This window comes from Hirundo rustica, chromosome 27 (assembly GCF_015227805.2).
Source record: "Hirundo rustica isolate bHirRus1 chromosome 27, bHirRus1.pri.v3, whole genome shotgun sequence".
Taxonomy (NCBI): domain Eukaryota; kingdom Metazoa; phylum Chordata; class Aves; order Passeriformes; family Hirundinidae; genus Hirundo; species Hirundo rustica.
The window spans coordinates 5169847-5196031 of NC_053476.1; the positions used below are offsets into that span (position 1 = coordinate 5169847).

The 26185-nt window shown below is 49.4% G+C and overlaps 1 protein-coding gene across 1 annotated transcript in view; it reads left to right on the forward strand.

The window, feature by feature from the left end:
* The first annotated feature begins 234 nt into the window (after positions 1-234).
* The window catches only part of SKAP1 (src kinase associated phosphoprotein 1), a 66364-nt gene continuing 40413 nt past the window's right edge, over positions 235-26185 (forward strand). The window contains exons 1-4 of the mRNA XM_040087541.2: positions 235-378; positions 2889-2994; positions 5142-5167; positions 17617-17724. Of these exons, the coding sequence (XP_039943475.1) occupies positions 336-378; positions 2889-2994; positions 5142-5167; positions 17617-17724 (283 nt within the window). The 5' untranslated portion in view covers positions 235-335. The remainder of the gene's footprint in view (positions 379-2888; positions 2995-5141; positions 5168-17616; positions 17725-26185) is intronic.

Below are 26185 nucleotides of genomic sequence, written 5' to 3' on the forward strand. Positions count from 1 at the left end.
TTTTTGGGGGGGAGGGGAAAACCTGGGAAAAATCCCAATCCCAGCCCCAGGAGGCTCCAGGTGAGCTCCTGGAGGAAATTCCTGCCGGGAAAAACCTCATCCAGCTCCAGGTGTAACTCCTTGGCTGGAGCTCAGCTCTTCCCACCAGGAATTTTCGGGATCGCCCATTTCAGCTGGGAACGATTCCCGGGGGTTTAAAAGGGGGGAGGAATCCCAGCCCCATAGGATCCTCCTCCTCCTCCCCTCCTCTTTTTGGGGTGTCTCCACCCTCCCCGCTTCCTCCTCGCCACCCCGGAGCCATCGTGGCTGCCCCGGCCCCCCTCGGAAGGGATCCCATGGATTCCCCGATCCCAGAGGAGATCCGGAAGTTCCTGGCAGGTACCGAGCCCATCCTCATCCTCCTCCTGCCCCGGCAGGGGAATTCCTGCGGGATGGGGCCGGGGAGGGCTCGGGGTGGCTTTTGATGGACTGGGGCTTGTGGGAACCCCGATCCCAGGAATTCCTGGGGGCTGTGGGATCGCCCTGACCCCAGGGAGGATCTGGGAGCTGTGGGATCCCAAAAATCTGGGGGCTGTGGGATGGGGCCTCGCCGACCCCAAGGAGAATCTGGGAACTGTGGGATCTCCCTGTTACTGACCCCAAAAATCCGGGGGCTGTGGGATGGGGCCTCCCTGACCCCAAAGAAAATCTGGGAGCTGCTTGTCCCTGACCCCGAGGAGAATTTGGGGGATTTTTTTGAGGTTTTGAGCCTCAAAACTCTGAATTTTATTTTTTAATATTTTTTTTTTCCATGGGGAGAGTTCTGTGGTGCCCCTGCCCATAAATCCAACCCTGGCAGGGATTTCGGGCTGGAGCAGGGATCCAATCCAGCCCTTCCCCTGGAATCCCACACTTGGGAGGAGCTGAGGATGCAGCTCGGGACCCTTTTGGTTTTGTTTTTTATTTAATTTTCTTGGGGTTTCAGCTCTCATTTCCTGTCACAGCAGCGCCCGGCTCATCCCTCCCCCTCCAAAACACCGGAAAACTTCCACTCCCGTCCCCGCAGGACGAACCTTTCCCGAATTCCCCGTGCTCTCCCCGGGACGGAATCGGGAATTCTCCCCTGGGCTCGGCCCCGGTGGCGCCGGTTCCGAGCTGCCGCCCCCGGGAGCGGCGCCTTTCCGTGGGGTGATTTCCTCGTTAGCTGCCGGCCGTTAATTGAAGGCTTCGGTGTCACCGAGACACACAAAGCAGTCACACGCAGACAAGAGATTTCAGCAGAGGTTCTTCTGATCCAGCTCCCAGCTGAAAGGACGGAGAGAAGAGAGCCCCTTTGTTTATTCTTTTACTTTTTATACATTTGTGGGTCTAGCAGAAGATTGGCTTTTTGGGGTTTCCACCCCTCAGCCTCAGTGGCCAGACGAATTGTCAGTTACAATTGTTTTCAGGTTGGAAATACGCAAACAAAGGACAGAGAATGGAAAACAAAGGGTTTGTTTATATTACTTCTGTGGGAAAGGTAGAAAAACTGCTCTAATATTCTACAGTAACTAAAAGATCTGACTCCATTTATGAAAATCAAAAAGCTAATTAAAAAACTCAGAAAAACCAGGGTAACACTTCGGCTCTTGTCTGGCTGACAGGTGGAGCGGCCGGGAATGGAGATTAATGGCGCGTCACCCGGCTCGGGATCAAACCTGGCCGCGCCTCGGCAGCCCCGAGGCTTTCCGGGGGCTGGCACCCGAGCAGGGGAAATGTCTTATTTTTTATTATTTATTTTATCAGGGGGTTGGGGTAATCTCGTTGTTGTTGTTTTTCCCTGAAGGAACCAGCAAAAAAAAAAAAACCCAGAGAGGGATTTGGGATCAAACTCTGGTGATCCCGAGGCCTTCCAGGGGCCGTGGAAGCTCCTCGCTCTTCCCAGGCTGGGAGGGAAGGAGCTTTCCCTTTTTTTGTCTTTTTCCTCCCTTTCCCCCTTTATTATTATTTTTCCCCCCCCTTTATTATTATTTTTCCCCCCCCTTTATTATTATTTTTCCCCCCCCTTTATTATTATTTTTTCCCCCCTTTATTATTATTTTTTTCCCCAAAAAGGAGCGGGGACCCTCCAGCCGAATTCCTGAGCGGAGCCGGGCGCTCGCTCCGTGTCCAGCAGGAATTTTTACGGCTCCCACCCAACGCTGAACCCGGCTTCAGGGTGATTTATTCCCGATCCGCTCTCCCTGACTTTATGCCCGGGTTTCCCTTTCCCTTCTCCTTTCCCGCGGCGCTGAGCCGCTGATGTCCAGCTCAGCCAGTTAATCCCGGATTAAATCTCATCCCGGGATCGCCGGGAGCGGTTTGGTTTCCCGGCCTGCTCCTTCCCTGCAGGAAAAACGGGGGTTCTGGATTTTTCCACGCGGTTTCTCATGCCGGGGCGTTGGATTTGTGTTCCCAGAAAAATGGATTCACTCCCGCCGCCCTCGTGGGGATGCTCAGGGCAGGATTTGGGGTTTCCTTGGGTTTGAATCCCGGGATTTTCTGGGTTAGCGGTGTGATCCCGGCTCTGTTGGAGCTGTTATCCTGGCTTGGCTCAGCTTTGTTTCCCGGTGATGGAAAATCCCAGGATGTTTTTCCCTTGGAGCCGCTTTAGAGCAGGAGCACAGGGATCTATGGGATTTTCCAAGATACCAGACTTCCTGACCCTTCCCAAGTTTCTCCAGCCCAGATTCCCTAAACCCTTTCCAGGCCTTTTCCAGGCCCAGCCTTTTCCAGGCCCAGATTCCCTAAACCCTTTCCCACGCCCAGGTTTCTCCAGCTCCTTTCCCGTGCCCAGGTTTCCAGACCCTTCCCATCTTCCTTGCCCCTTTCCCGCTTTTCCTCTCGGAGCCGGCCCGTCCCTGATTTCCCGGCCGTTCCCTGTTTTCCAGAGGCTGAGGAATTCCTGGCGCGGGGTTTGCAGGAGGAGCCGCTCAGCGCCGGGGCGCGGGAGCAGCGGGACGCGATCCTGCGCCGCTTCCAGCTCATCCAAGCCAGGTGGGATTTCCCGAATTCCCGACTCCAAGCCCTCTGGAATTCCCTCAGATCCTGGGGATTCCTCCCGCTGCCGGAGATCCCGCCCTGGTCTGGGGTTGCGCCGATATTCCAGGCTCGGGAATTCTGGGCGGTTGTTGTTGTTTTGTTTGGATTTTCTCGGTTTCAGGATGGGGAGTTTCTTCCCCCTCTTTCTTAAGGAAGGAATTCTGGGATATTCCTGATTTATTCCCTCATTTCAGGGTGGGAATGTTCCCCCCTTTTTCTTAAGGAAAAAATTCTTGGATATTCCCGATTTATTCTGGATGGGAGTTTTCCCTTCTGTTTTCTTTTAGGGAAGGAATTTCCCATACTAATCCAAATTAAATCAATCCCATTTTCACCTCCTTTTATCCTGGAGCTCAGTCCCACCACTAATTCCGTTTGGAGCCTTCTGGGTTGTTCCTTTCCGGAATTTTCCAGCCTTTCCCAGCCCGGCTGATGGAATTATCCCACTTTTCCCATCCATTTCTTCCCGGATCCGTCATTAACTTGAAACCTGAGAGCCTTGACTGAGCTGAGGAACGAATTTAAATCCCTTTCTTCCCTAATGGAGAATTCCCAATCCCATTTTCCCGGCTCCCATTTTATTTTCTGTTGGAAGTCTTGTCCAGCATTGATTTTTTTCTTTTTAAAAAATATTTAATTTTCCCAGACATTCAAATCCTGGCTCCAAAGATCCCATCCCACTCCATCCCTTGGGAATAGCAGCTCTTAATTAATGATGAAAAACCAGGAATTTGATTGGAAGCTGCCTGGATTTTATGGAGGGTTTGGATTTTGGGATTTTCCAGCTGCTCAAATCCCATTAAACCCAAGTTTGCCCAAATTATTTTGGGGTTGTTTTGGGTGTTGCAGGCCCAAAAATCCAAGGATATCCTGGAAAATTGGGAAAACAGGGCTTGGGATGAAGTTTTCTGCAGAAAGGGATTGGGGGAAATGCCAAATTTAGGGAAAATATTGGGAAAATAGCAAAATTCCATGGGGGAACTTCCTGGAAATCCAAGCACTCCCAAGATCCGGCATTTATGGGATTTATCCAAGACTTCTGTTGGCAGAGGCAGCAAGGAGCTTCCGGCTCCTCCACATTCCCTAAAAACTTCTCCTTCCCCATTCCCAATTCCATTTTATCCCAAACTTTCCTTCCCGGAGTAAAAATAATCCAAGCATGGAATTAAAGCCAAATCCTTGAGCTGAAATCAGTTTTTTTCTTTTTTTCCTGCTTTTTAATCCTAAAAAAAAAAAAAAAAAAACATAAAAAAGCAGGAAAATCCAAGCTTTTTTTTTTTTTTTTGGCATTTTCCTTCTGCCTTCCCGGAGCTGCTCCGAGAGGGAACGGAACTCAATTTTCCCATTTTTTTTTTTAGGCCATTTCCTGGGATTAAAAATGACAGAGGTCGGGAACAAAGCCCCGGCGCTTTCACGGAGCGGGAATTGCGAGTGACAGAAAATCATTCAGGGAATGTTGGCGCTAAAACGTGGCCAGGAAAAGCTCCCGAGGCAAAAATTCCCGGGAAAAAAAAAAAAAGAAAAAAAGGGGATTTTTACTGCTATTCTCTGTCCAGGAGGCAAAAAGATCCCGAATTTTGGGAATGCTGGGTTTTTTGGGAATCTGGGGAGTGCAGGAATCTCTTAGAGCTGGCGCTTTTCTGATTAAATGTTGGATAATTGGAGTTTTCCATGGAGATGTTGGGATTTTAGGATAAAATATATGGGGGGCAGGAGAAAAGCTGGAGCTGCTTTTCCAGCTGTCCTCACGTGGGGCTGGAGTTTTGGGATTTAGGGATAAAATGGAGCAGCCACGGGATGGAGAAAAAATTCCTTGTGGAGTTCGGGAGCCACTCCCAAGAACATCCCGAGAAATTCCCAAGTTTTCCTCCAGAAGACTCTTCCCAACCCAATATCCCAGGAAATTTTCTCCCTGTGCACATTTTTGATTTTTCCTTTTTTTCCCCCCATATTAAGTCCTTTATCCTGTCAGAATTCCTTAATTCCTTGTGTTTCCCATTCCCTGGGTTCCCAGATTCTCCCATCCGTCCCTAATTCCTCAGGCTGGAATATTCCTCCAGGAAAATCTGGGATTTCATGGCTCTTTTTCCGTTGTTTTTCAGGTACCAGCTGGAATTCCCATCCCGAGGTGAGTCCAGCTGGGGAAGAGTTGGATTGGGAGATGTTCCCAGTGCTGAATTCCCAGGAAAAAGGGTTTTTATGGATGTGTGGGGCCCTCCTAGGGGTGGGAGAATTCCACAGCAGGAATCTCAGCCCGGAGAGCAAATCCCACAGTTTTTTGTGCCTCTGGCATAGTTTCCTCGGCTGGGAAGTTTTTCCAGAAACTCCAGGAATTTGGAGATGTTTGGGAAGCTTGGAAAGGGCAGCGCGTTCCCATAGGGAATTGATTGGAGGTGAAGATTCCAGGCGTTTTCCTGAGCTTGGAATGGGAGCAGAGTCCAGGCCCAGGATGGGAATTTTCTGGGAATGGCTGTTCCTTGTTAAAAGTTTGGGAACTTTTGGCTTTGCTCCTCATTTCCTCCGCCGTGGGAGCGAGGATTTGAACTTCCTGGAATTCCTGAGGGTCACCGGGAGGGAACCCTGGATCTCCGGGACAATCGATCCCAGTGGGATCGCTCGGAGCTGAGCTGGAGCTCCTTTGGGTCAGGGGATGGAATTCCAGATTCGGAGCATTGGGAGCAACACCGGGATTGGTGGATTTGTCCTTTTTCCTTAAAAAATGGTCAGGATCCATGAGGATCTCCCGGAGTTACACCAAGGTGGGAGCTACTGGAATAAAATCCCTTCCCGGCATTCCAATCCTTCCTTTACTCTGGGAATAAATCCCTTCCCGGCATTCCAATCCTTCCTTTACTCTGGGAATAAATCCCTTCCCGGCATTCCAACCCCTCCAATCCTTCCTTTACTCTGGGAATAAATCCCTTCCCGGCATTCCAACCCCTCCAATCCTTCCTTTACTCTGGGAATAAATCCCTTCCCGGCATTCCAATCCTTCCTTTACTCTGGGAATAAATCCCTTCCCGGCATTCCAACCCCTCCAATCCTTCCTTTACTCTGGGAATAAATCCCTTCCCGGCATTCCAACCCCTCCAATCCTTCCCTTTCCCCAGGAACAAATTCCCGGCGCGTTCCCTCCTCTCCAGCCCATCCTGGAAATGCCAGGGATGCGGCAGCCTCGCGAATTCCCGCCGGGAGCGGCGTTATCCCCTTTCAATCTGAGCCTCGGTGCTTTAATTGCTTCCCGAGCATTGTTTTCCCGATGAATCCAGCATCTGGCGCCATTTGGAAAAGTCCGACAGACAGCTGGTTGGAAAATTAAAAAAAAAAAAAAAAAAGGGAAGGAGGGAAGATCCGAGCACATAAAGGCTCCAAATGAGGCTTTTAAATGGAAAAGTTCATGGAATTTCAAGGGCGGAGGAGGAGGGAGGCTTTTGTCCCTTGGAATACTCTTTTTGTGGAGTTGGAAGCTGAAGGAAAAGCGGGAAAATCAGGATGTGGAACCAGGCAGGGATTTGGAAAGCAGTTCCTGGCTTGGAGTTCCCGCTGGGAATTCCTGGTTTCAAATTCCCGCTGGGAATTCCTAAATGCGTCCCTTGGGAATTGGCGTTATTGGGACAAAGCCTTCCAAGGAAATGGGAGAACTTGAGGGAGGAAACGTGGATTTGATCTACAGAGAGGCTCAGCTTGATCCCTTTGGAGAAAGGAGAGGTGGGAATGGGAATTTCCTGGATGGGAAAGAGCCGAGGAATTGTGGAGTTGGGGTTGAATTTTAAGGATAAAATCTAATCCATGCCTGAATGTGCAGACAAGAGGGCTGGGAAATCCCGGGATAAAGGAGGATGGATTTAAGCTGGGGAGGCAAAGGAAGAGGTTCCTGCCAGGATTTTCCTTGGAATATCTAGGGGATATTTTCTGAAGGATTTAAGCACAGCTTGAGCCAGGTCTGGTAAAAGGCAGAGCTTTGGGAATCCGGAGAGCAAAATCCCAGGAATTCCAGTTCTCCCGACCTGTGGCTTCCCAGGACTGGCTGGGATGAACCGAATCAATCCTGGGATCTAAAAATTCCATCCAAATCAGGAGTTCAGGATTTTCGCTGTTCCAGATGAGGATTTTTTCCACCCCATTTTATATCTATATATAAATATTTTTTTTTTGAGGAAGGAATTCTTGGATATTCCTGATTTATTCCCTCATTTTGGGGCAGGGATTCTTCCCCCCCTTTTGAGGAAAATTTGGGATTTGAGTGTGGCTGTGACTGAGCAGGATTTAAGGATCTGGAGCAGGAACTGCTGTTCCCAAATCCCCGGCACCAAACGCCGCAGCTCCAGTTTATTTTCCCCTTATTCCATTGGGAATTGACAGGGTGATGTATTTTAAATTCCTTGTGTTTAATTCAGAATAATCTCCTTGGAAAAAGAGGGAATTTGGGAAGGAAAATCGGGAGTTGGAGCCCTTCCCCCACCAGCTCCTGGGAGCTGTTTTCCAGGGAAAAATGTTCTCGATGAGCTGGGATTTGGGAGGAAGGGAAGGAAGGAACGGTCTGAGGGAGCGGCGAGAGGCCGGTCTGGGGTACTGCAAGGGAGGAGAGAGAAACCGGGAAAAGGATGGGAATTTGGGAAGGGAGCGGGGAGACGGAGCTGTGGAAAAGGGGGAAAGTTTATCCGTGGGGATAAACGGGAGCTGAGGGGCAGGGCTGGAATTCCGGCACTGCTGGAGTGGGAATTCACGAGGGAAACTGGGAGAGGGGGGTTGGAATTGGGGAGGGGAAAACGGGCATTTCTGGAATGGGAATTTTGGGGGGAAAACGGGCATTTCTGGAATGGGAATTTTGGGGGGAAAACGGGCATTTCTGGAATGGGAATTTTTGGGGGAAAACGGGCATTTCTGGAATGGGAATTTTTGGGGGAAAACGGGCATTTCTGGAATGGGAATTTTTGGGGGGAAAACGGGCATTTCTGGAATGGGAATTTTGGGGGGAAAACGGGCATTTCTGGAATGGGAATTTTGGGGGGAAAACAGGCATTTCTGGAACGGGAATTTTGGGGGGAAAACAGGCATTTCTGGAATAGGAGTTTTAAGGGAGGTGGAAAATGTGGCTCTGCCCTCCCAGGTCTCCAGCTGTGGAATTATCCCATCCCAATATTCCCATGGGATACCTGGCTGGGCACTCCAAGGATTCATTCCCACTAAAATTCCCGGTGGATGCGGCGGGAAGCGATGACTTTCCCCTTCTGTTTTGTAGAAAACAACCCCGAGTAGATGAATAAACCCGGATTTATTTGCACGGAGCTGATGACAACGCTTTTATTTTTTCCATCCAAAATTCGTCCCAAATGGTTTTCCCTGAACTGCTGAACAGCAGAATTCCTTAAAATATTCATAAGTAGTCAAAACATTCAGGAGAGAGAGGGCGGCTCTTCCCCTTTTATGAAATTTTGGGAAAACTCAGGCTGAAAAAAACACGCATCCATGGCAGTTTCCAGCACTCCTGCTTGTCCCAGCTCCATGCCTTAATTCCAGAAAATTCCAGCAGCCTGGTGCAGTCAGTAGAAATGTGGAGAAGGGAGGGATGGATAATGATTTGAAAATTGGGAGCTCTGTTAATTAAGAGGATTAACAAAGAGAAAAGTCGGAGCAGGCCCTTAGGCCTCGCCTCACCGCAGGCCCTTAGGCCTCAGCAGGCCCTTAGGCCTCAGCAGGCCGCGCCTCGCTGCAGGCCCCGTTGAGGTGATATTTGTATCAATTTTGATATTTTGTCTCATTTTTTGGTATAACTTTTTTGGGATCACTTTTTCTCCCTTTTATCTGTTTTTCAGATCCCTTTTTCACTCTGCCTCGGAATCAAACTCCAAGTCCTTCCCGGGATCCTGTTGGAGCCGGGGCAGAGCGCCCGTGATGTCCGTCCCTGTCCTCTCCCTTTGGGAATGACATCCCAAAACCCTCAAACCCAGATCCTTGGGGCTTTTTTCCCCTCTCTAAAGCCTGCAGAACATCCGAGTTCCCGGCACGGATTCCTTGGGAAACAATCCCGGAACTCCGATGAAGGGCCTGGGATTTCTTGAGTTGTTTGTTTCGGGTTAAAAAAAAAAAAAAAAATCAGAAAAAATCAAAAATGTGCACAGGGAGAAAATTTTTGATATTTTTTCCTCCTGGACAGAGAAGAGCAGCAAAAATCCAGGTTTTTTTCCTCCCAGAAATTTTTGCCTCAGGTGTTTTTTCCCTGGCCACCTTTCAACGCCAACATTTCCCAAAATATTTTCTGTTGTTTTTGAATTTCTTTGGCAATTCCCACTTGGTGGAAGTGCCGGGGCTCTGTTCCGAACGTGAGGCTCCGGCTCCCATCCCGCTCTGTGGTGGAACCTCGGCGTTTCCCCACCCCTCTCCCGGCTCCCGCGTTTTTTGCTCCGTGTAGTTATGACAAGGACAAGTAGCAAATCATTAAAACAGCAAAAAAAAAAAAAAAAAAAATAATAAACCCTCTTTTTTTTTCCTGCAAAGATTCCCTTTGAAGCTGAGCCGGAGTGTCCCGGAATAAATGGAGTGCCGGGTGATTTTAGGAAGTTTTATTTATAAAAAAACCCTTTTTGGCTCATTCCGGCTTTGCTGAGCAGGGCTTCAGGCCCACGAACCCGGCTGGGATTTATGAAGTGTTTGGAAACAGCAGGAAAAAAGGAAAAAGTTTGGGATTGACAGGATTTGGGAGGCGCTGTTGGAATCTCCGGCCCCGCGCGGAATTCCCGGCGTTTATAAACACCAAAGCTCCGGCTCTGGAGATGTCAAAACACGGCGGAGACGGAGAGAAAACAAAACAACTTTTGCCAGGAGGCCCCCGGGGGCTTTGGGGAGGAGCAGCAGTTAATTAATTAATTACTTAATTAATGAGAAATCCAATCGCCGCACATCCCGCGGAGCTGGAAAAAGTCAGGTTTTAACATCAGGGCAGGGCCGAGGTTTTGCTTCCTGTTGCCCCAAGTGGGATTTTGCCTCTCTTTTTGTGGATTTAATCCCGGGCAAACTCCAGGAATTTTTATTTTTTGCATGGAAATCGCTGCCGGGTTTGGAGTTTTGCACCATCACAGCAGCTCCGCAGCTTTGTTTTCCCAATTCATTAATTGTTTATTGGGGGTTTATCAATTATTCCCAGACTTTTGGGAGGGAAGGAATGAGTCCAGGAGAGGACAGAACACTTCTTGGCTTGGGAAAAATTCCCAGCTGGGAGGGAATTCCCTGGGAAGGGCTGGGTTGGGATGATCCTGCATTTTAATTCCATATATACAGAGAAAAAACAAACAAAGCGTGAATTTATCAGGAGCCTTTGAAATCCCTAAAAAAAGGCGGGAATTGAGGAGGGAAAGTGGAATGTTGGGATCCAGCTTGAGCCCGGGATGAGTCTCTGCACCCCTTAAATGTGGATTTGATGGCTTGGGAGCGCCAACAATTTAGGGAATTATTTTATTTCCCATGGAATTTCCCGTTGTTGGATTGGGATAAACCCCAAAGCGCTTTTCTGCATTTCTGGAAAGTTGTGGAATTTTTTTCCCCGTTGTTTTGGGGGGTTCCCTGCACAAACTGAGAGGAAGGGAAGAACTTCCAGGAACAACCATTGGATTTAAAATAAAAATCTTCTTCACCATTGTCACTCTTCCCTCAGAGGCAGAAATTTTGGGATTTGTGATGGGATTGGGAGCCCAGGTGACAACAAATCCCAGTTTAGCCGGATTATCCCACAAGGAACATCCGAACTTCCTTCCTGGAGGAGAATTAGGGTGGTAAAGAAACTTTTTTATTTTTATATATTTTTTTTAAAACCATCCCCTGGATTTCAAACTTCCAACCTGGAAGGGAAATTCCCTGTCTTGGGTTACCGGGAGATCTCGGCCCCATTAATCAAAATCTTCCGCTTCCAGTGAAACCCATCCCGGTTGTAACTCCTTGGGATCAGTTTTGCCCTTTTTGGTCACTTTTGGCACCTTCCCGTGCCCCTTCCCCGGGGGAGGTCAGAGCTGCGGAATTCCAGCCCGCCGGGAAGGAGGAGGGGGAAAAAACCTCGGGAAAAGCGCTGGAATCTGCAGCTCCAAGGGGGTTAAACATTCCCGGGTCCTGCCGCTCCGGCTGCGGGCAGTCAATGAAATATTTTAATTATGTTAAAGAATTAGTTTAATTGCCTGAGGAGGGAGAGGCTCGAAGGAACCCTCGGTGTTTTCTGAACTTGGAGGTGGAGTAGGAAAATCCTGCAGGGCTTTTTAAGGAAAAAAACTTCAGGGGTTGTTGGAAAATGCTCCAGAAATTCCCTTCCTGGGGCTGGAGCCGGAGAATATTCGTGGATTCCCTCACCTGACATCCCCATTCCTGCCTCTCCGAACCCAGAATTTCCCCATTCCCATTCCTGTCTCTCCGAACCCGGAATTTTCCCCTTTCCTGCCTCTCCAAACCCGGAAATTCCCCATTCCTGCCTCTCCGAACCTGGAATTTTGCTCCCTCCTCCCTCTTCCCGCATTGCTTTGATGGATCCTCCCCCAAATCCAGAATTCCGCTCTTTCCTGCTCCATCCTAAACCACAGCCCACAAATCCCCCTTTGCTCCTCTCCCGATTTTTCCCTTTTCCCAGGAAAAACGGGCAAGACAGCCTCCTTGTGTCCCGTCCTTGGAATGTGCTCGGCTCCTCTGCTTTTTCCTTGGAGCGCCCAGAGCTCTTGGGATATTTTATTTTTGAAACCTTTATTTCCAGGATTGTCGTTAATTATTGCCCGGCTTCGCTCGGAGTTTCGGGGAATTGTTAATTAATTATTGCCTGGCTTCACTTGGTATTCTGTGGAGTTATTAATTAGTTATTGTCCGGTTTCACTTGGAGTTCTGTGGAATTATTAATTAATTATCACTCAGTTCGGCCTGGAATTCTATAGAATTATTAATTAATTACTTCCCATCGTCACTTGGAGTTTTATAGAATTATTTATTAGTTATTGCCAGTTCTGTGGAATTATTAACTGATTATTTCCCGGTTTTGCCTGGAATCCCGCAGAATTATTAATTATTTTTCACCCAGCTTCCCAGAGATTTATTTTTTTTTTTTAGGGGAGTTGGTGGCTCCAAGCTGGAGCGGAGCCGGAATTTGGGATCCTTCCCGTGCCGCCTCCCCTTTCAGCAGCGATAATTTATGAATCCCCACCAACACAAACTCCGAGTTTGTGTTTCACACACACAAAAAGGGATAAATCTTGTGTACTTGTTTACATCCCGTGGGAATCTCGGGCCGGGCTGGGCTCCAGGCTCATCCCGAGCCCGGCCGCTGCTCCAGAGGCAAAATTTGGGATGGAAAAGAGCCAAGGATTGTCAGGAGAGGGGGGAAATCCCAGAGGGAGGCGAGGAAAAGGAGGGAAAAGCAGCCAGGGGTGACCCAAAGGGATTGGAAAATCCAGAGGGAAGGTGGGAGCTGCTGGTTTTCATGGATTTGGGGAGCCCCGGATTATCGGGATGTAGGAGAAGGAACTCGGGGCAGCGCTGCCAAAGGCCCTGGTTCCACACGGAGAATTCCAAGCAGAGAATTCCCAGCGGAGAACTCTGAGCTGAAAATTCCAGGCTGGGAACTCCGGGTGGAGAGCTCCAGGCAGAGAGCTCCGAGCTGGAACTCCGGGGGAGAATTCCAAGGGGAGAACTCCAGCTTGGAATCTCCCGGAGTGTCGTTCCGTGGGCCCTGAGCCGGGTTTGGGATTTCTCCTGTCGGGAATTTTCCCCGATTGAAAACAACCCCGCAATCAGCTCGGGGAAAACATCGGAATATTTGCGCCTCCGGTTAAAGATGTAGGGATCAATCATTTCCAGGTTATTCCCGGTTTTTTGTATCCAGGAAGTTTCTCTGCCCTGGGACAAGGAATAATTTAACCCCTGAGCTGCTGAATTTCCTTTGGGATTATTCTCAAAATTCCCCAAATTCAGCTTTTCCTGTTTATTTCCCCCCTACACTCAGACCCACCGCAGGATCGGGAATATTGGAATATTTTAAGTGATTCCCTCTCCAAATCCACCTTTTGTCCTCCCCGTCTTTTCCCGGGATTCCTCGCTGGCTTTGGATTTTCCCGAGAAATTCCCGTGCCTGTTCCACGCCTGGGGGAGGGGAGGGCAGCGGAATTCCAGCGGCGCATTCCCGGATTCCCGGCTGCCGCTGCCTTGCAGCCCGACCTGCTGGGCGCTGGGAATCACTGCAAGCTCCAGCGGCTCCATCCCAGCCCCAGTCCCAAAGATTTTTCCCTTTTCCCGGCGTTTTCAGTGCGCCGTTAATTGGCTTCATAAGATGTAATTAGGAAAAACAAAAACACCACAAAAAACAACAAAAAACAAACCCCCAAACCAAAAAAAACAAAACAACAAAACATGGGAATGAGGGGCAGGAAATGAGGCTCGATCTGGATTCAGGTGGAGATTCGGGAAGCGAAGGGAAATCGGCTCCCTATGGATACAGGGAGGAATTTCTGGGATTTCTGAGTGGGATTGCATCCCGAAAAAAACGGAAACGGAGCGATTTGGAGGCTCCATGTGGGATTTTCCGGGAGGATAATTGCGTTGGGATAAGCTGGAGGTGGATGGATGTGTAGAAAAATGGGATTTGAAGGCGAACAATTCGGATTTTAAGGCAAGAAATGGGATTTGAGGGCAAATTTTGAAGGCCCTGGCACCCCGAGGAAGTCAATACGTGGAAAAATGGGATTTTTGAGGACAATTTTTAAGGCCTTGGTGTTCCTAGGAAGCCAATAGGCAGAAAACTTGGGATTTTAAGGGAATACAGGATTATCCAGGCCCTGGAACTCCGGGGAAGTTCCAACAATCCCTGTGGAAGAGCCGCACCCACCAAACCCTCAAATCCCAGGGAAAATCCAATCCCTGGAGCCTTGGAAAACGGGAACTTTCCCAGATTTGTACAAGCGGCGCTGGCAGAGCTTTACCCAATTCCAGCGGCTCCAATCCCACCCATTCCCACTTTTTTGTGCGGCTGCGGCGCCGTTTCCGTGGGATTTTTCCACGATTCCGTCCAATTTTCGGGATATTAAACCTCGGTGTCGCCAATCCTTTCACAGCCCTGGCTCTGGGAAATGAATCTCTGTAAATTCAGGGATATTCACGGAGCCAGGCGGGATTTGAGGAGGAATTTTGGGGCTTTTTTTCCCGGGATTTGAAGGGGAATTGGGGATTTCACTTCCGCTCCTCATAAAATCCCAAGCGGAGCTCGCCTGGTATTGATTTTTCCTGGGATTTAAGAGATGTTTAATGAAGCTCTGGGTACCTGATAAAGCCAAGGAAATTTAATTGCAATTCCCATAAAAAGCTGCGGGAAATGCAGGTTTTTTTCCCTGTCATCCATGGAAATTGGTTTTATTTTCCTGGCTTTGCTGGGATTCATTAATTCCCTTTTTATTTTTCCTCCATGGGAAGCAGCTGTGGCTGAAAGAGAGAAAAGTTTCTATTTAAAAATCATTTTAGTTCTGGGGATTTTTGAGGTATTAAGCAGAGGTTTGAGTTGGAAAAGGGGGAATTTCCCCCTCTCCTGCTTTTTTTTTTTTTTCCTTCTCCAAATCCAGAGCTTTTCCTCCTCCAGCTCAGGATTTTCCCTTTCCCAAATCCAGAGCTTTTCCTTCTCCAAACCCAGATATTTTCCTCCTCCTCTTGGCATTTTCCCCTCCAGTGCCGGAGGTTTTCCCCTCCACGAGGCCGGGAATGTTCAACATTCCTGGCTCCTGCTGGGCCCTGGAGTCACCGATGGGACCAAAACCTCTGGAATTCTTCCCATTCCAGCTGGGGACCCCCCCCGGCAGCACAGACACCTCTGTCCCCCCTGGAATTTCCCCCATGCAGATCCCAACCTCTCGTAATTCCATAGAAATCCTTCAAACTCCTCTTCCCGCTCCTGCAGGGAATTCCAGCCAGCTCCAAGATGGGAAAAATCCCATTTTTCCGGGGAGAAATCCAAGTTTTGTTCCAATCCTGCTTTTCCACGTCCCGAGCAGCAGGAATCAGGGAATTTTGCTGCGGATTTCACGGGGCAGCTCCATGTCAAGTGTGGGATAATTGTTTTCCAGGGTTTTGTGCCCTTTGGATTTTATTCCCGGCGTTTTCATTAAGAGTTAATGAGTTTTTCCTTCATCACAAGAATCCTGGAATTGTTTTTCCTGCTTGGACTCCTCCCCGCTCCATAAACTTTATGGAAAAAGTGGATTAAAAGCACGGGAAATCCTCGGGATGTGAATCCAAACAGGAAAACAACGGGATTGGGTTTTTACGGAGCGAGGGCCGTGGAGTTTTGGGTCACTCCTGAAGGAATATTCAGGAATATTCCCGGTGCCAAAAGGAAAACGAAGCAGCTCCGTTTCCATGGATTTGTGCGGCGCAGCTGCGCTTGGAGCGATCCCTGAAGATGGGAATTATTGATGCTGGATCGTTTTATAGCCAAGCTTCATTTGGGTGGATTTGGGGATTTTGGGAATTCCATTTCCCTCCCTGAATAAAACCCCCGGTTGATGGCGAGAATACGCTCGGATATTCCGCCTTTGGGAATTTTCCTGCCGGATCCAGGGCCAGATCCGTGTGGAGCCGCTTCTCCCGCTGCCTGATCCCTCAGGGAGTTTTCCCAGTTGGAAAATTTCCTGCTCCAAAGCGTTCCGAGGTGCCGGAGCCGCTCATGGCGGCGCAGCCTCCGGAAAAGCGGGAAGAGGCCGCTCCTTATCCCAATAATCCCACACCTGGATCTCGTTAGAGGCAGCCACCTGTCACCCCCGCCGGGGCCGGGATCAGCGCGGGATTCCAGGGAAATGTTCTTTCTAAGGAATCGCGGGAAGGGTTTTTGGCGTTTCCATGGGGCATGGAGATGCTCCCAGCATTGGGAATTCTGGGAATTCCCACTCACCCTCTGGCTTTTTAGGGAAGCTGTGGGATTTCAACAAAAAGTCCTGGCAGGGCCTTGGCCAAGGTGATGGATGCGCTCGGCTTCCAGAGATCTGCGGGAATTTCACTCCCTGCTTTCACATTTTTGAAGTTTCCACCCCAAATTTTCTATTTTTAACCCCTAATTTTAAATTTTTCACCCTGAATTTCTGCAAGGAATCCATGTGTTTATCCCAATCCCTGTAAATTTATTTTAAACCCTTTTTTTTTTAATCCCTGATTTTTTATTTTCCCTCATAATATTTCCTTTTTAACCCCAAATTTTTTTTATTTTTAGCCCCTAATTTTGTGGGTTTTACCCCAAATTTTTTTTTTTTGCTTGGAATCTCGGCAGTGTTTGGGATTTGCACTTGGAGTTCGTCCAAGGGAGGAAAATCCTTGGGCATTTCATTCCTCATTTTATTACGGGCAGTTCCTTTGGATGAGGAACCAGAAATTTCCTGGAAAAATGACGTGGGAAATGCTTGGGCAAAGCTACAATTGGGCCACTAAAAACACATCCCAAAAATCCTGTCAGGAATTCCGGCTGAAACTTTCCCAAAATCTGATTTTTTTTTTTTTTTTTTTTGGACGAACGGAAAATTTGGGCCTTCCCCACTAGGCCCGAGGCCTTTCCCTGAGGCCTCGATGAAAAGCCGGACTCTCCGTCTGTTTTCCAGACTCTCTCCTGGTGTTTGCCAGGAGAAAAGTGGGAATTAGAGCTGGAAAACGATGAAGGAGCAGCTGGGAATTCCTTTTTGGAGCTGTTTGGAGGGCACTGAGTGAGGAGCAGCTGCCTCCGCTCCCTTATCAGGCCTGGGCCGGTGCAGGCCCCGCGCAGGCCCCGCGCGCTTTGTTCCGGACAAATATTGAATTAAAAATCTTTTAGCGCCGCCCAATTTCCATTAAAAGTTGAACTCAACACCTGGCGCTGAGCGGCCTCTCCAGAAAACGCAGCAGTGGGAGGAAATTTCCCTGGAAAATTCGATGGAACGGTAATTTGAGGAGCGGAAAGCTCCTGTCCGCACCCTGCCTTCGGTTATTGGTGTGTGGGGAGTCCGTGGTTTTATCCTTCTCCCTGGAAAAGGGCAAAATTAATCCATGTTTTTATCCCTCTCCCTGGAAAAGGGTGCAATTATTCCATTTTCCTATCTTTCTCCCTGGAAATTGGTGCGATTAATCCATGTTTTTATCCCAAACCCTGTAAATTCATGTAGGGAATCCATGGTTTTATCCCTATCCCTGTTATTTGTGCAGGCAATCCATGTTTTTACCCTTTTTGCCCTCTCTCCTTGAGGATTCCCAAGCTTTTTTCCCCTAAAATCCAGGAAAATTCTCCGTTTCAGTGTAATTCTTTATTTTACACCTGGATTTATGACATGGACTAAGGGCAGGGACAGGGATTTGGATTTGCCTCTGGAATTCTGGCCCTCAGGGTTGGCATTCCCAGGTTTTTCCCGGTGCTTTTGCAGCAGGAATTCCCTGTCTTGGCCCTGAGTGATGGATTTGCCCTAAAACCCCTTAAATCCCACCAAAATGAGTTTGGATTTTGGAGGGAACCGGAAGGAAACAGGATCCTGACGCGAGTGGGGAAATTTGGGTTAGGAATTCCCGAATTCATTAAATTTTCCCCCAAATCAGCTTCTCCCTCTCGTTCCCATCCAGGAGAGGATGAGTGCGATGGACAGGATGGCTCCGGTGAAAATCCCAGCTGGAATTTCGGCCCTTCCCAGATTTCTGAGCCCTCGTTCCCAGCAGAATTCCAGGATGAGGGTGAGTCGCCGATTCCTTGGAAAATTTTTGGGGAGGTTTCTCGGAATTCTGGAGCGTTTCTGGAATGTCACTGATGTTTCTTGGAATTCTGTCTTCTGGAGAAGGCCAAAGAGAAACCCAGAATCCTTTGGTTTTCCATCCCATAATGGAAAAATGCTGGATTTCAGCCAACATTTCCCAGAATTCCTGGGTGATTTTGGGGAATTTTCTTTCCCAGGAGCTCAAATTCCCACCTTTAGGGGGTTTCATCTTCCAGCCCTTTGGAATTTGGGTTTCTTTGCAGGGATTTGCTCCAGAGAGGATTTTTTGGGATATTCTGGAATTTGGGGTTTCTCCTCCTGCTCGGGATGTGAGGAGCTGGAATCCGAGGGCGTTTCCTGAGGAATTGATGTGGGATGAGGATTTTTCCCAGACTTTTTTATTTTCCTCCGCATTTCCTTTGCTTCCTTTTTGGGAGGCATGACAATATTCCCGTTTTCCCACGGATATGGATTCGCCTCGGAGTTCAAACCATCGCTTCAGGTTCAGGAAAGTCTGGATCTGGAATTCCCACATCCCTGTGTGGAAAGCCGGAACGTTTCAGCTTTCCCGAGCAGAGCAAGTTGTCCGGATTTGGGAATGTCATTCCCATTCCCGTGGCTTATTTTTTCCCACTCTCCAGCACAACGTCGAGAATTCTTTTCCCGCCTTCGTGAATTCCCAACTTTAGTAAATCCAGATTTTAATGGGAGCGGATCGGGTTTGGGATGATGCTCACAAAAAAAAAAAAACCCGGGAAGTTTGGAGGCGGAGGAGTTTGGATTTGGGAAAATCCACTGGGACCGGTTTTTCCTCGCTCTGATTCCTCCTGGGAATCCGGGAACATTCCCAGTTATCCCTGGAGGGATGGGGAGGGTTGGGAATGACTTTACTCAATGAGCCATGAGCTCTGGAGGATTTTCCCTACGGAGAGATTCCGGAGCAAATGTTTGCACAGAGCCGGAGCCTGGGAAGCTCCGGGAAGTCCTGAGGGATCCTGGAATGCTCAGGATTCCTTGGGAGACAATTCCCGAGTGTCCGGGCCCTGGGGCACTTCTCCAAACTGGGAGATTCCTTAATTTTGGGGTTCGGTCGTTAATTTTTATGGAAGGAGTGAAAAGTTTGGAGCTGGAGAGGGAGGATTTTGGTGGGATTTTGGGATGGAATTCCCAGGGAAGCTGTGGCTGGGCTGGAACCCTGGGAATGCCCAAACCCTGGGATAGCGGGAAGTGCCGCTGCCCATGGGAACGGGACGGGATTTAAGGTCCATTCCCAACCCGGAGCATTCCAGGATTTTAGGAATTGATTATTTATGGACATGGCAGCTCCAGGCATTGCTCAATCCCTTGGGATATTGCTCAATCCCTTGGGATATCATGCCGTTTCCTTTAGACATCACTTTATCCCTTTGGATTTTGATTTATCCCTTGGGATATTCCTTTATCCCTTGGGATACTGCTCCGCCCTCTTGGATGTTCTTTCATCCCTTTGGAAATTCCTTTGTCCCCCTGGATTCTGCTCCATCCCTTTGGAGATTCCTCTCTCCCCTCTGCTCAGTGAGCGCTGGGCTGTGTCTGTGCTCCTTGGGGAATTTTGGGGCTGTCCTTGGATTTTTGGGGTGTGTCCGTGCGTCCTGAGGGATTTTTGGGGCTGTCCGTGGATTTTGGGGGGGTTTTGGGGGGTGCCCGTGGATTTTTGGGGCTGTCAGTGAATATTGGGATGTGTCCGTGTGTCCTGAGGGATTTTTGGGGCTGTCCATGGATTTTTGGGGGGTTTTGGATCTTTTGGGGTGATTTTTTGGGGCTCTCTGTGGATTTCCAGGGCTGTCCATGAATACTGGGATGTGTCCGTCTGTCCTGAGGGGGTTTTGGGGCTGTCCGTGGGTATTTTGTGGTGTCCGTCTGTCCTGCGGGGTCTCTCCGTGTCCCTTGGGGCCGTTTGGGGTCATTCAGGGGCTGTTGGGGTCTGTTTGTGCGGATTTGGGACCCCTCGGGGTCCATCTGGGGTTGTGGAGGTCGATTTGGGGCGGTTTTGGTGTATTTAGAGTCCATTCAGGGACGATTTTGGTGTATTTAGTGTATCTGGAGTGTGTTTGGGGTGATTTTGGTGTATTTAAGGTCCATTTGAGGTGATTTGAGGGGATTTTGGGTGGTTTTAGGGCCCATTTGAAGTGATTTTGGCGGTTTCGGCGTCCATTTGGGGGGGGGTTGGGTGTATTTAGGCTCCATTCGAGGGGCTTTGGGTGTATTTAGGGTCCATTCGGGGGGGGTTGGGTGGATTTAGGATCGACTCGGGGGGGTTGGATGTATTTGGGGCCCATTCGGAGGGGTTTTGGGTGGATTTGGGGCCCATTTGGAGGGGTTTGGGTGTATTTAGGGTCCATTCGAGGGGTTTTGGGTGGATTTGGGGCCCATTTGGAGGGGGTTTGGGTGTATTTGGGGCCCATTCGGAGGGGTTTGGGTGGATTTGGGGTCCATTTGGAGGGGTTTGGGTGGATTTGGGGTCCCGCGGTTTCTCTGGGATTCGCGGCGGCTCCGGAGTTCTGCAGCGCCCCCGTGTGGGGCCGAGAGGGAACGCGCGGGGCGGGAATTGGCTTTGGGAATTGGCTTTGGGAATTGGCTTTGGGAATGGGCATCGGGAATGGGCATCGGGAACTGGCTTTGGGATTGGGCTTTGGGAATGGGCACCAGGAATGGGCATCGGGAGCGGGCCTGGGATTGAGTATCGGGAACGGGCATCAGGAATGGGCATCGGGAATTGGCTTTGGGAACGTGACCGGCCAGGAACACACACAGGTGCTGCTTCTTCCTCTCATTTGATCCCCAAACCCCATCAAAGAACCCAAACACAGCCCCCAAATCCTGCCCAAGGCACATCCCACAGACAAATCCCACACAAATCCCATCCCAGACAAATCCCATCCCACAGACACATCCCAAACAGATCCCATCCCACAGACTCATCCCAAACAAATCCCATCCCAGACGGATCCCATCCCACAGACACATCCCATCCATCGGGATTGATTTGGGCTTGGGGTTGATTTGACTTTGGGATCGGTTTGGGCTCGGGATTTCCCCTCACTGTGGCACCTTCCCCGCCAGGAAACCGCTGGGATTGAGCAGCATTTTTGGGGATTTTTCCTCATTCTCCTGGCCCCGGATAATCCCAAAGAACTTTTGGCAGAGCCCAGAGGCGCAGGAGGGAAGGACTGACCGGGATTTAATCGTTAATTAATTGCTAATTAATCAGCTGAAGGGAGATGCTCCGGCAGAGGATCAAAGCCATAAAAAGAAAAAGCCCTGGAATTTGGGGGAGCAACGGGAAGTTTATTTTAACTGGGAACTGATGGCTTTTGGGATTTTTCCAGCCCCGATTCCGGGGTCGGGAGAGGCCTCGGGAGGCTCCGGAACCCCGGGAGGAGCGAACCGAAGGGAGGGAAGCTCCGGGCGCTCTCTGAACTCCTTCCAAAAAAGCCGGAAAAGCTCCGGAATTCCCGATAAACACCTGATGCATGAGGTGTGTGGGAAGGATGGGATGAGGGAAGGGTTGGAGCAGGCACGGGGGCGGTGTCATCCTTTAAAATCCCTAAAAACCCTGGAAACACCGTTAAAATCCTTTAAAATAACTCCAAACTCTCCAAAATCCCTCAAAATCCTTCCAAGTGTTTTAAAATCCCTAAAAACTTTTCCCATCCCGTTCCTGCCCTCGGGATGCTCCAGGGTGAGGTGCCGGGATTTGGGGCCGCATCCAATTTTTATTTGAGATGTCTCGTTTGCTATTCCCCACCTCAATCCCGGTTGGAAAAATCCTGGCTCCCTGCAGCTGATTAATTTGGATATCCTGAAACTCCAAATCCTGAATTTCTCCCCCTTTTTTTCCTCATCGACTTTTTTTTTTTTCCCCCCTCCTCCTGGAAAAAAAAAAAAAAAAAATTCCCAAATTTTTCCCCTCCTCGATAAAACCAATCCCAATTTTTTTTCTCCTCCTGAATAAAATAAATCCCATTTCCCCCCCTTCCCAATAGCCTCAATCCCATTTTTCTCCTTCCCATATAAAATAAATCCCATTTCCCCCCCCCGCCTTTGCGGCTAAAACAAATCCCGCTTCTTTTTTTTTTCTTTTTCCATCCCAGATAAAACAAATCCCATTTTTTTTTTTTTTTCCCCCATCCCAGATAAAACAAATCCCATTTTTCCCCTGCCTTTCCACCCTTTTTTTTTTGTTTTTAACCTCCCGGTGTCCCCTGCCATTATTTCCTCCCGATATTTGCATTCCCACCTAATTTAGTCTCTCCCGGCTCCCGGGATTAATGGGCTGTTTACCCGGCTCAGATAAAACCGGGACTAAACCCCGGCCTAACCCCGGCGCCGTGACAAAACCACATTTATCACCCCGGCCTTTTGTCCGGGGGCTCCTCCCGGGGGGGGAATTCATCGGGAATTTTTATCCCTCCTCAGGAAAATCCCGGGATATTCCTCGCAGCCGCCAGGCCCGAGCCGCTTTTGGGTCATTTTCGGTCGATTTTTTGAGATTTTTTTCCCCCAAAGCCGGGTTTTGTTATTTTTGAGGTTTTATTTCTTCACCTTTCCCTCCAAGTTTCGCCCGTTTCCGTTTTGTTCCCGGTGATTTTCGCCCCTTCCCTGAGTTTCTTCTCCGGGGAAATCACGGATTTGGGGAAATCTGGGGAATTTCTTGATCACAATTCCCGTAAAATTTCTGTTTGGTTTCAGGGGGAAAAAACATTTCCTGTGCCTCCTCCCGCCCAGCCTGGGAAAAATCCCGGGAAAAACCCCACGGCAGGTGGAAGACTTTTGGTTTTCTTGGAATTGGGATTGGGATAAATGAATCAAACCCAGTTAAATTTGATTTGTTTTGGAATTCCAGTTGGGATAAATTTGATATTTGAGCTCCTGCAAAGCAGAAGGAAAATGCAGCTGGAAATTCCTCCGATTTTTTTTTTTTTGGATGGAAAATTCAGGAGGATGGGACACGGGGGGGTTGGGATATTCCCTTTCCCTCCTTTTCCGGGATATCCAAATCCCATCCAAGTGCTCCTGGAGGAGGAGGAGCAGGACAATCCCGTGGGATTGGGGGATTTTTGGGATTTGGGGACAGGGACAAAGCTGGAATTGCCGTCCATTCCCTGGAGGCTCCAGGAGCCAATCCCAGCCCCTTTCCCAGGACTGAATCCCTGGATTTGCCAGGGAGATTTGGGATCAGAGCGGCCGCGGCCGTTCCGCTCCCCTCTGCATCCCGGAATTCCGGGTTCCACGGGAAGGGAGGAAAATCCGGCCTTGTCCCCATTCCAGCCACTCCCAAATCCCAAAATCCACTCAGACCCCAAATCTTTGTGTCCTCCCTCAGGAACTGCAGGGAGCAGCTCGGAATTCCCATTCCCTGGCAGATTTTAATCCATAAATTCAGCCCAGGTTTCCCTGGAGATGTCTGGGATTTGGGGGAGTCCCTGAAGGAGATTTTTCCTTGGATTTTGGAGGATTTGGGACCACCCAGACCCCAAATATTTGTGTCCTGACCCACTCAGGAATTACAGGGAAAAAAATCAGCTCCGATTTGAATTCCCAAAGTCTTTTCCCTGGATAGAGGAAACTGGGATTTGGGGGGGGGGGGGTGGGGGGGGTGGTCCCTAAACTCCCACGGGAGACAATTCCACGAATAAATGGAAAAATTACAGAGCCGAACCTCCTCATTCCCAACGGGCATCAAACCCCAAACTGGGAAACAATTCCCGAATCGGAAAACAATTCCCAAATCGGAAAACAATTCCTGAATGGAAAACAACCCCCAAACTGGGAAACAATTCCCAAATGGAAAACAACCCCTGAATAGGGAAACAATTCCCAAATAGAAAACAATTCCCAAATGGAAATCAATTCCCAAATTGGGAAACAACCCCCAAATAGGGAAAGAATTCCCAAATGGAAAACAATTCCCAAATGGAAAACAACCCCTACATGGAAAACACCCCCCAAATCCCAGGTTTTTCCCTCCCCCCCCGGGATGGATTTTCCAACCTTGTCTCCAACCCGGCAGCCGGGAAGGGGAGGGGGAGGAGGGAGCAGGAGGCCGGAGGAAGATGGAAAAGCTCGTCTGGGATAATTAGGATAAAATTGGGATCCGGGGAACGGCGGGGTCAGCTCCTGTTCACGCCAATCCCGTTCCACCTTGGAGAGAATGGCCTGCTCCAGGTAATTAGGTCAAATCCATGATTATCCATCTCGGAGCCGAGGGGAAGGGACGGTAATTGGGATGAAATTTGTTTGGAGAAGGGGGGGAAGAGGGAGAAAAGGGCCGGGAGGAGGGGGAGGGAGGAGGGATCGGCTCGCAAGGTAACGAGTTCAAAGGGGAAATGAAGTTCAAGGTTCAGTTCCTGTTCACTCCTCACAACAACAACAAAAACCAGCCCATAATTCCATCAGCTCCTTTTGGAGACGGGAATGGCCGCGGATTCCCCGCAGGAAAAACGGGAATTAAGGCGCTGACAGCTCCTTAATGGGATTTCTTTTTTTTTTATTTTTTTTTTTTATTTTAGCTGGCAGAAGGGTAAAAACCTCCCGTAATGGGATTTTTGTTGTTGTTGTTGGGATTTTTTCCCGTTTCTTTTTTTTCCCTGCTTTGTTCTTCCCTTCGGAGCTGCCACCTCGGATGGAAATCAGGGAGCGTGGGAGATGCAAATTCCCACTTTATTTTTTTTTTTTTTTTCTATTTTTTTTTTCCCCATGGGTTTTGTGAGGGAAGGGTTTTTTTTCGGGAGTGGGGAAACTGCTCCCTCTTTAGGGGATTTGAAAGGATTTTGTCGTTCTGGGAATGTTTTTGGGAAAAGAAATCGGGGACTGTGGGAGATGCGAATTCCCATTCATTTTTTCCGCCCCACCAGGAATTTTGGGAGGAAAAAGGGAAAAAGCAGCTGGGTTGTGAGGAGTGGGGGAGCTGCTCCGTTTTTGGGGCGTTTTGTTGGATTTTGTCTCCCTGTTTTGGGGAAAAGTAGGATGTGCTCCTGTCCATGGGGCGTTCTTCCCGGTCAATCCTGATCCCAGTCATGGCCCTGATCCCAGCCCTGATTCCAATCCTGGCCCTGATCCCAGCCCTGATCCCAGTCCTGGACTTGATCCTGACCCTGATCCCAGCTCTGACCCTGATCCCAGCCCTGATTCCAATCCTGGCCCTGATCCTGATCCCAGCCCCAATCCTGGCCCTGATCCTGATCCCATTCCCGGCCCTGATCCCATTCCCGGCCCTGATCCCATTCCCAGCCCTGACCCCGATCCCGGGAAGGAGCAGCCAAGGCTGGGAGAATCCTCCCTGGGATGGGAGCGGAGCCGGGTCAAGTTCAGCATCCAGCTTTTCCTTCCTGATCCTTCTTTTCCTTCCCCATTCCCCTTTTCCTTCCCCATCCCTCTTTTCCTTGTTCCTCCGTCGCCGTTTCCGGACCCAGCCGCTCTTTTTCCCTCAAAAAAACCCCCGGGAGAATCCATCAGGGATCGTTTTCCCGTCAGGAACTCCCCCTGCGCCGATTTCCTTCCCGATTTATTCCACCCCACATCCCCAATTCCGGGACTTTTCCGCTCTTTTCCTCCGGCCAAACGCGGCTTTTTTTAAACCCGGAAAACCGGGGAAAAAGCCGGGAATTGCCGCTGGAATAAAGCTCCGGCTCCGGAGGCGCGGGATCCGTAATAAATCTCGGGATTTAAACGCACGACCCTTCATTAGAGGCGAGGTCTGAGCAGCTGGAATTGCACATTCCCGCCCTGACAGGGAAAAATCTCCCGGCCGCCGGCATTTGTCACCCTCAGGAAAAACCGGGAACGGGTTCCCGATGAAGAGCCTGGGATTTTATGGGATTTAAATCCCTCTTTTCCATGGTTTTCCCCCTGCAAATTAGCGCCGCTCCCGATTCCCAGGTTTCTGATGGTTCCCGGGATTTCTCCTGGCAGTTGATTCCCCAAATTCCGGTTGGGATGAGTGAATCCATGGCCTTGGGATATCTGTTCTTCCCGGGATAGTGGGAATGGCTGGAAAAGTCCAAATCCAGCCCCAAAAAATTTCCATAAATCCCATTTTCTTGGGGATCTTGGGAGAGATGGGGGGGGGGGGGGTAAGAGGACAAATTTAATTTTATTTTATCCATTTTTAAACTTTTGGAATTCTGGGAATTTATCCAAGACAGAGCCTGGAAAAGTCCGGGAATCTCCCTATCCTGATATTTATCCGGATTTTTAGATGTTTTAGGCAGCTGAGGCTCGGCTGAAATGATGGAATGGGCGGGATCGGAGCCGGGATTTGTGACAGGAATGATGGAAACGAGGCACTTGGAGAAATGGAGCTCCTGGAATGGTTTTATTCCCTCATTTTTCACTCCTTGAGGAGCGGGGACCTCATGAATTCCCTGCCCTGGATCACTGGGAATATCGGGAACATCCCA